General features: G+C 36.3%; 1 protein-coding gene across 1 annotated transcript; it reads right to left on the bottom strand.

Moving 5' to 3' along the window:
- Nucleotides 1-2,332: 2,332 nt before the first annotated feature.
- LOC123546109 (iduronate 2-sulfatase-like) lies at nt 2,333-3,757 on the bottom strand. The gene has a single exon (XM_045332298.2). It carries the CDS (start codon nt 3,755-3,757, stop codon nt 2,333-2,335), a length of 1,425 nt encoding a protein of 474 aa, XP_045188233.2.
- Nucleotides 3,758-12,080: the final 8,323 nt, after the last annotated feature.

The following is a 12,080-nucleotide window of genomic DNA, read 5'->3' as shown; positions in this document are numbered from 1 at the left end:
ACTATCAAAGCTATTGCTTTAAAACTTGCAACTCTTGTTCACCATCATAAGCTGACCCTGTACAGCAAGCAACATAACTCCATCCTGCTTTTTGCAATAATTATTGCCCCTTTTGGACTTAGAAAAATCATTTTCTTGGTTGAATATTATGTTTAAGTCAACTATTCTCATAAAATATCAAAGCTATTGCTTTAAAACTTGCAACAGTTTTTCACCATCATAAGTGGACACTGTACATCAAGAAACATAACTCTATCCTGCTTTTTGCAAGAGTGATGGCCCTTTTTAGACTTAGAAAATCATGGGTAGGACAATATTTCTATTACACAAAAAAAATCAGATGAGCGTCAGCACCCGCAAGGCGGTGCTCTTGTTTTGCACAAGAAATACGTGCTGATCAGCAAGGCCCCTTGCACCGTTCCTCACTATATTATAAAGCCCACCCTGCCCAGTACTAGGTATGGTTAGACTGACTTTACATGCTATCGGGAGCCAACTGAAGTTTCTTGCATACAGCCCCTCAGCTAACAGTGTCAATTTTATTTTCCTGTGAAAATACCGAATAATGAGATGCCTGCAAAGAAGAAATGAGCCGTGCCATGGGAAAACCAACATAGTGGGTTTGCGACCAGCATGGATCCAGACCAGCCTGCGCATCCGCGCAGTCTGGTCAGGATCCATGTTGTTCCCTTTTAAAGCCTATTGGAATTGGAGAAACTGTTAGCAAACAGCATGGATACTGACCAGACTGCGCGGATGCGCAGGCTGGTCTGGATCCATGCTGGTTGCAAAGCCACTATGTTGGTTTTCCCATGGCACGGCTCAAATTCTACACGTTTTTCCAGATGTTACCGGTACTTATGCAATAAAGACAGGACAATAAAACGTACTGCATAAATTGGCAAGTAAGCTCATGTATAATATAACGAACAAAGGCAGTCATTCTGTATGTAATTTTCAATTCTTAAATAGTTGACATTATAAGATTAGCGCTGGTGTCACAATACATAAAATGTAAATATTTTCACTGGTAACTATTGACCTGACATTGATTTATCTCTGCCAATGCTTTTTTTTTTCGAGCTGAATAAGCGAATGCTTGTCCAGTCCTGGATTTACCTGAAACTACATATTTGGAAATGTTGTTAACCTGTAATTTGTCTTAAATCTAAAATGTTTTAAATATATTAGTTGACATTTTGTTGAGCGATGTGCTGACACGTTAAATAGTTGTGTATTTCTTTCAATAAATGAACGCGTGACAGTTCTCCTGTTTGTTAAGGTTACAGATGAAATCAAAAACTTGACTAGGAGCAAACTTTTTTTTCATTATTTCTTTTTTCTAGTGAGACTGTTTTTGCAAGACTTATTATTGATTTAATGTATAAAAACCGAATATTTTCATTTGGTGAGTCTTTTTTTGCGGTTAAAGGCGAATTTTACCTCTAATTCAGAGGGGTGCTGGGTTAGAGATCTTTGAAAATACTGAGTTACATGCGGTAAAAGTTCTTTATTTTGCCTTTACTCTTTAGTTTACATATTGTGGAGGAAATGTAGGAAGGTTTTACTTCTGCCCCATGGGTACTTTTTAATGCAGACATTTAAAAACAGTCTTACAGTACTCGGCCATATTTTTCCAGTGCTGGAGCTGAATTTTACTTGAGGCTTCCCATTATTTTGTGTTTTATAATTGTTAACCAATATTTTTAGGTTTCTTTTATCAAAATTATTGGTATAATGAATTCACTGTGATCGTTTTATGCAGTGGTTATCACTTTGAAATTTGTCTATTTGAGCTTGAGGAAATACCATAAATTATACAAAATGGAACAATATTAATTTTATGACTGGATCAAGTTAATGCATTTTTTAGATATCACTATTTCGGGTCAGCTACCTTAAAGTTGGTTTTTCAAGTCATACCGAAAATTAAGCAACATGCGGAATATTCACAAGTGTCACGGCAATACTTAGGGAAAATAAGTTGAAGACCGAATGAGAATTAAATTAAATAGACACATGCAAACACTTAAATGCTATAAATAATATTCCAAATGCTCAACATCGTATCGAGATCATATTGTCGGAATTAGTTTTTACCCTGGTTGAGCTAAAATACCATCGTTTTAGCAGTAAAGTATACCATTCAAGTAAAACAATTTTAATGTGCACCAGCAAAAATAAATCATAATATATTATAAAATCATAGCTTTTCACAAACTTTGAGTTGCCGTCATGCCGTACACATAGAAACGAACGGACTACATCCGGTTTGAAAATGTTGAACCAGCATATGCCAGCTAATGATTGAGATTCAGGGTGAATATGCACTCTAACGGTCTTTCTCGACTCGTTTATTTGCAAGCAGTAGTTCAGTTTGCTGCACTCTGTATCTTTCCGAAAATCCTCGAATATGTCTAAAAACCCTGCTTAACCCTATTCTTCTGACAATTAATACAGCAACAAGTAGCATAAAGAAGATCACACAAGGCCTCATCTTGAAATAGAAATATATCATATTCTCCGTTATATTATACGTCACTACCGTAGAATGTCTGTAGCCAAGACGCAGTTTGACACTGAGTTCACTCATTACATCTTTATAGCTTGAAACATTTGCTCTATTAAAGTTTTCTTCTGGGTCAATGTCATGGTCATATAGTTCTCTAGCTATAACAACGCTCCAGTCCGATTGATAAACCGGTTTGCCCTGGAACGGCACCCATTCCGTGTACCGGTACCTGTTTGTTCTTATTGTATAACCCATTGTTCGTGAACCTCGAATGTTCTGAGAAAACGCGGCTGATTTCAGTGGAGTATTTGGGTTTTTTATCAACGGCATTAAGCTTTTCCCTTCCGTACATAGTTCAACGCTGCGAGAATATTCTGGACATTCCGGCAGTTTTTTAAGTCCCGTGGCTTCAACAAGAGTTTGAAAAAGGTCAACAGTCTCAACGAGTTGTTCAGTCTGGAAACCATTGTCAGTAAGACCTGGAATATGTAGCATCAATGGTGTGCGGGTTGCAATTTCAAAATTCGTCCTTTTTGTCCATATTCCATTTTCGCCGAGATGGTACCCATGGTCGCTGACGAAGGATATTATTGTATTATCTGCGAGCCCTAGATCGTGAAGTTCTGAAATCACCTCACCTATAAGAGAATCTACCCATGCTACGGCGCTGTAATAGGCACGTCTAAGTTCAAGAGTTTTCTTATCTGGAATAGTTGTGTTTATCTCATTCCCTAACTTCAATTCCCTGAAGTCTTTGTACCTTTGCAGAACCGCGACCCAATTGTTCCAAGCTATGTCGGGCATATTTACAGGCACGTGAGGGTTGCTTGGCAATCGAATCACACTTTCGGGATAGTATTTATCCATGAATGACTTTGGAAAAACATGGGGTAGGTGCGGTTTACGGAATCCTACAGCCATAAAGAAATTATCCTTAGCCTTTGCAACTTTTCTAAGCGTTTCAATAGCATAGTCTGCAACTATTCTGTCTATTAGTGGCTTAGATACAAGCTCTTCATCTGGCACGGCTAACCAAGAGTTGTCCCCCCCACCCTTGGTTTCAAAGTTTCGCGACGACGCATTAAAAAATGACATTGAAAAATATTGCTTTGACCACGATATTGTCTCTGTTGTGTCTGTATTACCAAACAGTTTTCCCATTCCTACAGATGTATATCCATTCTGCATGAAGTACTGAGGTAGAGTTGTAAAATTCCCACCTTCTTCTCTGAATTTTGGCGACATAGTGTATACACGAGTTGTGTCGGGCCGACGTCCAGTGAGTATAGAAACTCTGCTTGGCGTACAAAGGGGTTGCTGCACGTACGCACGCTTGAACAAAATGCTTCTAGAAGCAAGCCAGTCTAAATTGGGAGTATGGATCTTCGGATGAACAAAGGTTGGAGGCGAAGAATCTTCATATGCGCCGATGTGTGTGCGCAAGTCGTCTACCATTAAAAATAGAACATTTTTACGTGCACTACATTCAGATATACTTATTAATTCCAGCATTATACTTATCATACACGTTGCGAGGATTTTTTGAGACATTTAAAAATTTGTATGTAAATCCACTCCAGTCGAATGTTTAAGTATCCATGTATCGTTTGAAAACTTGTTCTTATTTCATGTATATCCAAAAAAAGTTTTTATCTTGTGGATTAGTTAACATTTCTTTAGGTTAGATTAGTAAATTAAATAACAACTTCCTTTGTATTGTATTTTATAAGTATTGACCGCGATGGTTGACCTTAGGCTGATTATTCATATCGATTATTTCATTGTAAAAATAAGGGGTGCTTAGGGTAGCCGTGCATATTTATATGGAATTAGTTTGTACACAGTTCAGTATCAAAGTATGTATACGTACATTTGATCAGTTAAAACTTTCCAATACACTTATCTATATTCACACAAATTTATATTTTCATTTTCTCATGCAGCTCGTGTTTTACTTACATTCCTTTTCAATAATAGGTTGTGCCTCATTATGTATTATAATACAAAGGTCAACCATCGGGGTCAAGTTGCGTTTTTTTTATACCGCACAGTATTATGGCGTTTTTATTTTTAGCAACATGTAAATAAACAATCAGTCCTTAGCAATCTCTTTTAAAATGAAAGATATTGAAAGTAAGATTAAGTTGGCTTGATGGCGCAGTAGGTTGAGTGGATAGACATGTAACCATTTTGTAGAGATACTAGTAGTTTTGATGGTTCGAACCTTGCAGCCGTCATTTTTTTTAGCTCATCTGATTTTTTGAAAAAAAAATGATGAGTTATTGTCATCACTTGAGCGGTTGTCGGCGTCGGCGTCGGCGTCGGCGTCTGCGTCGGCGTTGCCTGGTTAAGTTTTATGTTTAGGTCAGCTTTTCTCCTAAACTATCAAAGCTATTGCTTTGAAACTTGGAATACTTGTTCACCATCATAAGCTGACCCTGTATAGCAAGAAACATAACTCCATCTTGCTTTTTGCAAGATTTATGGCCCCTTTTGTACTTAGAAAATATCAGATTTCTTGGTTAAGTTTTATGTTTAGGTCAACTTTTCTCCTAAACTATCAAAGCTATTGCTTTGAAACTTGGAATACTTGTTCACCATCATAAGCAGACCCTGTACGTCAAGAATCATAACTCCATCTTGCTTTTTGCAAGATTTATTGCCCCTTTTGGACTTAGAAAATCAGTTTTCTTGGTTAAGTTTTATGTTTAGGTCAGCTTTTATCCTAAACTATCAAAGCTATTCCTTTAAAACTTGCAACACTTGTTTACCATCATAAGTTGACCCTGTATAGCAAGAAACATAACTCCGTCCTGCTTTTTGCAAGAATGATGTCCCCTTTTTGACTTAGAAAATATCAGATTTCTTGGTTAAGTTTTATGTTTAGGTCAACTTTTTCTCTTAAACTATCAAAGCTATTGCTTTGAAACTTGCAACACTTGTTCACCATCATAAGCTGACCCTGTACAGCAAGCAACATAACTCCATCCTGCTTTTTGCAATAATTATTGCCCCTTTTGGACTTAGAAAATCATTTTCTTGGTTGAGTATTATGTTTAAGTCAACTTTTCTCATAAACTATTAAAGCTATTGCTTTAAAACTTGCAACAGTTTTTCACCATCATAAGTGGACACTGTACATCAAGAAACATAACTCTATCCTGCTTTTTGCAAGAATGATGGCCCTTTTTAGACTTAGAAAATCATGGGTAGGACAATATTTCTATTACACAAAAAAAATCAGATGAGCGTCAGCACCCGCAAGGCGGTGCTCTTGTTTTATTTTGCATTTAATTTAAATACTTTGTGTAAGTTTGTTTTTCTCCGATTTCTAATTTATTCACGAAAGCCTCAAAACCATTAGATCATTTTAAAGATTAGGCTTATTCAAACATGATTCGTATTAACAATGACATATACAAGTTAGTGAACAAGTCAGACAAATAGAAATTAAATAGTTTTCAAAATAGTTTTTACGGGTCCGGAAATCGAACTCCCGACGGATACCAATACCGCTCGGCCAACGAGGATTTACTATTTGCAGCGTAAACATTGTGTATTGACTTTAATGTATGCTACTGTTTTGTTTGTTTACATTTCAAAGCGCCTTATTACTGTGCGATACCTTATAGATAATTATGCTCGCCGTCGGGCTTACCAATATTTATGGTCAGTCGTAAAAGCCACAGGCAATCATTTCCATTCTAGTTAACGGCCACAGTTGGATTACACAAACTGTTAACGAAGTAATTGCATATATGGCCCAAAAACACAAAACTTTCCACACCCTTCGTTTTTTGTATCCTGGTTACATAGGATACATAGGGATAGGACATATCTAAGTAATTGTACTACAATCAATTTCATCGATAACGGTAGATTTTTTAAGGTCATGCGCGGACATGTATAATGGATTTAGCAGGTCACAACCAAGTGCGCAAAAAGTTGAATACGATTATAATCGGAAACTTTTTAAAGAAAGCTTCCCCATTTTACGCCAAAAAAAGATAAAATATTTAGTTATAGATAATATGAATATGCTCCTTAACTTTATGAAATTATTCAATACTAAATGTACATAATTATTATATCATACTTTCAGTGTTGCGTCAGCGCCGCATCAGATAACAATGATAATATTCGCAAAGTGGCATCCTCTTTCTTATTTATACAAACATGCGTGAGTATTTTCTTACTCATTTTGTTTATGATGATGATGATCATCATGATCTTTTCGATTCAAAATTCGATAAAAAAAACTGGTATTTATCCCTTACCCTGCTAAATTTCTATAATGAACTTGTCCATTTTTCAATTTGGACAGTACCATTAAAAGGGGTGCTTACCAAAAAGATACTGACTGAATGGCGAACAGTGCAGATCTTGATCAGACTGCACGGATGTGCAGCCTGATCATGATCTACACTGGTCGCAATGGCAGAATCAGTCGTGACCAGCATGATAAGGGTTATACATATGTTAACCCTGCCTTTAACACAATTCTTCTGAATAAAACATCTTTGGGGCTTTATTCAGTGTGTTCGTTGTTCGACATGATATACACATGCATGAACACTAAAAAAATAATTGAATCATACAATAAATACATATATGTAATGACAAAAATTGATTCTTGATGTCTCAACTACATTTCCAATCCACCTGTACACATAGTTAGTAGGCTTGCAACAGGTCTTCATAAATGGAGTAATGACGTAAACAAAATGTACATTCCAGTTTTCGCACAAGTTTTTTTTTTAATTAGAAACAGCCGAAAGAGTTTTTTATTTGTTGTTTGCTTTTATGTGTGTAAAGACGCATATCCTGTATCGTGGATTTTAATTTAATGATTGCTAGCTAAGTTGCCAAATACATAATCCACGGATTAGGAATACATAATCCACGGATTAGGTTAATCTCGGCGCATACGCGTTCAGAATAAATTCTACATGTTTATTCAATTTGTTTTTTGTTTTTGTTTTTTGTAGGCCCCACTGAGGGGTAACCCCGTTTGTTTTCAAAAAAAGCATATATACATTAATGTCAACAATTCAGTATACATTATATATATAGAATATAGTGCGTGAAGTATAAACTCGCAATTTAACTGTGAGAAATGTTCAGTATTTACTCAAGATCGTATCATATACTACATTTGGTTCTGTGTTTCATAGGAATAAAGTTTTGTTTATCCTACACAAATAATTCTCACATTATTTATTTTTCAAAACACCAATTGCTTTACGAAGTGAAAATTGAAAAACTAATAATGAATGAGGGGAAGTAACTCTTACATCCTTATGTTTCTTTTCATTACTGAGTGATACTTCTTACAATGTAATGTACTTTATCTTTTGAAATTAATATCTAACAAGAAATATCTTTAAAAATGATGGTCGGCGAATTGTAATAAGGAAAGAAGTTTATGAATTTTCATCTAACATTCATCTTTCATCTAACATTTTTCAAATTGCAAAACTAAACACCGCACTTTAACAATTTAAATGGTTCTCTTTTAATTTATCGCAAAGGTTTCGTAGGGTTGCAATTTGGTTTCGTTTATCCTTAGACGAATAATTACAGCAGTAGTTTGACGAAGATTCATGAAGCGGTTCATGAGAAGAGGTCATTAAACGTGTTTATATTTTTAGCTAAATTGGTCCCTATCCCCATTTGTAACAAAATAGCAGGAGACCTTACGATATTGTTACACATCGAGTTTGATAAAAATCCATTACATTTTAGTGGTTAATGCGAAGAAAGGCATATCAACTTTTAGCTATAGTGGTCCAAGTTCCTATATAAATAAATTTGGAAGAGGACCTTATAATAATGCTCCTGACCAAGTATGACAAAGATCCACCAAGCTATTCATGAGACGCTGTATAAAGGCATTTCTAGTTTTAGCTCTAGTTTTAGCTCTAGCAGCCCCTAAAAGGGGTCAAATGTCCCAGCTGAACAAAGTTGGCTGCGGGCCTTATAAAGATGCTACAAATCAAGTTTGATTAGAATACATGAGAAAAAATCAAAGGATTTTTTTATTTATTATTTTTATTTATTTCTAAAATAGGCCAACTGATCCCGCTTTAACAAATGCATATTCGCTACCCATGAATCTTTGGACAACGACGTCACGCCTATAAAAAAGTGAAGGTCAAGCAAAACATGCAATCGTAATTATTTCAATATTTCTGTTTCATAAGCAAAGTTTGACCATATCACATAGATAAACTGTATGCAGCGTACCTTCATTTCAGTGTAATGAGATTCAGTCATTATATAGCATATATATAATGAAACAGATTTCAACTGAGTTCAATATTTGCATACCATACTAAAGAAAAATATTCATATATAATAAATTAGTTAAATAATTTATAACAAATATACCAAAACAAACAAGTACTCATTTTAATATGCAATCTGAATAAGTCACAAAAGCAAGAAACCTTTTCATATGCAGACGACAATTGTAACAAGGAAAATCGTTTAAAAAGCACTTCTCTACATAAAAGACTCTTATCACACCCTTATTCATGTGATACGCAGACCATATTCAGCTCTTTCTTTAATTTGATATATGTTGGTATTTGAACAGGTTTTTATCCTATTTATTAAACTTACTTATCATTTTGAGATATATCAATATTCTTGCTAAATATACTGAGCCAAAGTTAGCTTTAAAACTGTGAACAGCGTCGTTTAGGATAAACGCTTTGTCTACATTTCACTCGGCGTAGCACAATCAACAGAGTGAAAAAAATTGACACTCTCGTCCAATCAGGCAGAGTGTTGCATAAATCTTCCATTTTGATAAATCATCTATAATGCGTTATCAAGTAGTTTGATTTGCAAACTGAAGTCACGTGGCATAGGTAACGAAAACGAATTTAGACGGCGTCGCCGAAAAAAACATAAAAAGAGCTCAAAGGTCATGCATTTTACATAATAGATATTTAAAGCATTACGAGTTATTTGAAAATAGAAGGAAAAATATAAAAAAGGGGGAGGGGCGTGGGGGGGGGGGGGGCGGCGGGGGGGCAGTTTTGGGCAGATCAGGCTTTAAATAGAGTTAAAAACTTAATTATGCACCCCTTCGAAGAAGGGGGTATATTGTTTTGCAGATGTCGGTCGGAATGTAGACCAATCCGTTTCCGGATGATAACTCAAGAACTCTTGGGCCTAGGATCATGAAAGTTGATAGGGAGGTTGGTCATCACCAGCACATGACCCGTATTGATTTTGAGGTCTGTATGTCAAAGGTCAAGGTCACAGTGACCCTGAATAGTAAAACGGTTTCCGGATAATAACACAAGCACCCTTGGGCGTAGGATCATGAAAGTTGATAGGGAGGTTGGTCATGACCAGCAGATGACCCCTATTGATTTTGAGGTCAGTATGTTAAAGATCAAGGTCACAGTGACCCTGAACAGTTAAACGGTTTCCGGGTGATAACTCAAGAATACTTAGGCCTAGGGTCACAAAAGTTGATAGTGAGATTGGTCATGACCAGCAGATGATCCCTATTGATTTTGAGGTCAGTATGTCAAAGGTCAAGGTCACAGTGACCAGGAACAGTAAAATGGTTTCCGGGCAATAACTCAAGAACGCTTTGGCCTAGTGTCAGGAAAATTGATAGTTAGGTTGGCCATGACCAGCAGATGACCCCTATTGATTTTGAGGTCATTAGGTCAAAGGTCAAGGTCACATTGGCCAGGAACAGTTAAACGGTTTCTGATCTTCTTGTCGAAAACCATAGGGCCTAGGGCTTTGATATTTGGTATGAAGCACAATCTAGTGGTCCTCTAGCAAGATTGTTCAGATTATTTCCCTGGGGTCAGATATGGCCCCACCCTTGGGGTCACATGGTTTATATAGACTTATATAGGAAAAAACTTTGAAAAACCTCTTTTCCAAAACCACAGGGCCTAAGGCTTTGATATTTTGTATATGAAATCATCTAGAAGTTCTCTACCAGATTTGTTCAAATTATCCCTCTAGGGTCAAATATGGCTCCGCCCCAGGGGTCACATGGTTCATATAGACTTATATAGGGAAAAACTTAAAATCTTCATGTCCATAACTTATATTATTCAAATTTGGACCACAGGTATAGTTTTGAGTGGCAAGATGAACCTTGACATGAGTTGACCTTGATCTTGACCTAGTGACCTACTTTTACATTTCTGTAGCTACAGCCTTCAAATTTGGACCACATGTGTACCGAAAAAAACTTTGACCTTGTTATTGACCTAGTGACCTACTTTCACATTTTTGAAGGTACATGCTTCAAATTTGGACCACATACATAGTTTTTTGTTCAAAAATAAAATTTGACCTTGATTTTGACCAAGTGACCTACTGAATGCATCAAGGGGGGCATTTCGTGTTCGACGAGCTCTTGTTGTAATTGGTGTGCAATGGTAAATATTCACTCCATCTTTTGTCAAATCTAGATGCAGTGTTTTCTTTTTTTGCATTGTACGACTCTGTACGTAAAAGTGTAGTAACTTGACTTTGAAACAGCTGAGAAATGTTGGTAAAGTCAATACAGTATTAAAGTTCTCTTGATCGAGTCATTTGTACATTTTTTTCCATATCATAACATGTTTTATGAAATGTACCTATATAAGCTTAAATTCATAACTGTGTGTTACAGTAACTGTTGTGATAACAGGGACTGACATATAGATTTTATAGATAAACAATACATAGATATTTTTGCTGCATACGTATTATATAAATATTGCATTCTTTAGAGGGTGATATACAAACTGTTCACCTCGAGACATATAAATGTCGACCGATGCGTTAGCCGAGGTCTATATTCATATTTCGAGGGTTGAATATTTTTCATATCACTCTCAGGAATGCAATATTTTCTTTTATTATACCGAAAACATATAAAGCTCAAAACAATTAACGAAAAATCAACAAATTGAGTTAAATGATTTATTTAACAAAAAATCAAGGTTTCGGGTGGTTTGTCGTCTAGTCTATCACGGTTCAAAGTTCAGGTGCGCAGGAATTGAGTCACGAGGGCGTTATCCCGAGAGGTTTAATATCCAAGCATGTGAACGATGAATCGTGATAAATTAGGCGACAAACCAAAAGAAAGCCTTGATTGTTTTCATTCTTACATGGTTATTGAAAATTATGTCTCAAGACATATTGTTTTTGCCCTGTCCGTCCGTCCGTCCGTACGTCACACTTCATTTCCAATCAATAACTAGAGAAACATTTGACCTAGAGCCTTCAAACTTCATAGGATGGCAGGGGGATGGAGTGGACGACCCCTATTGTTTTTGGAGCCACTCCGTCAAGGTCAAGGTCACAGGGGCCTGAACATGGAAAACCATTTCCGATCAGTAACTTGAGAACCACTTGACCCAGAATGTTGAAACTTTACAGGATAATTGGTCATGCAGAATAAATGACCCCAATTGATTTTGGGGTCGCTCTGTTAAAGGTCAAGGTCACAGGGGCCTGAACATGGAAAACTATTTCCGATCAATAACTTGATAACCGCTTGACCCAGAATGTTGAAACTCCATAGGTTGATTGGACA

Source organism: Mercenaria mercenaria, chromosome 9 (assembly GCF_021730395.1).
Source record: "Mercenaria mercenaria strain notata chromosome 9, MADL_Memer_1, whole genome shotgun sequence".
Lineage (NCBI taxonomy): Eukaryota > Metazoa > Mollusca > Bivalvia > Venerida > Veneridae > Mercenaria > Mercenaria mercenaria.
Note: the sequence above shows the minus strand (reverse complement) of the source record. Positions and strands in the feature narration are given on the sequence as shown.

What these genes read in the sequence shown, in the direction of transcription:
- LOC123546109 (XM_045332298.2), bottom strand. Translation starts at nt 3,757, where the DNA reads ATGTCGCCAAAATTCAGAGAAGAAGGTGGGAATTTTACAACTCTACCT.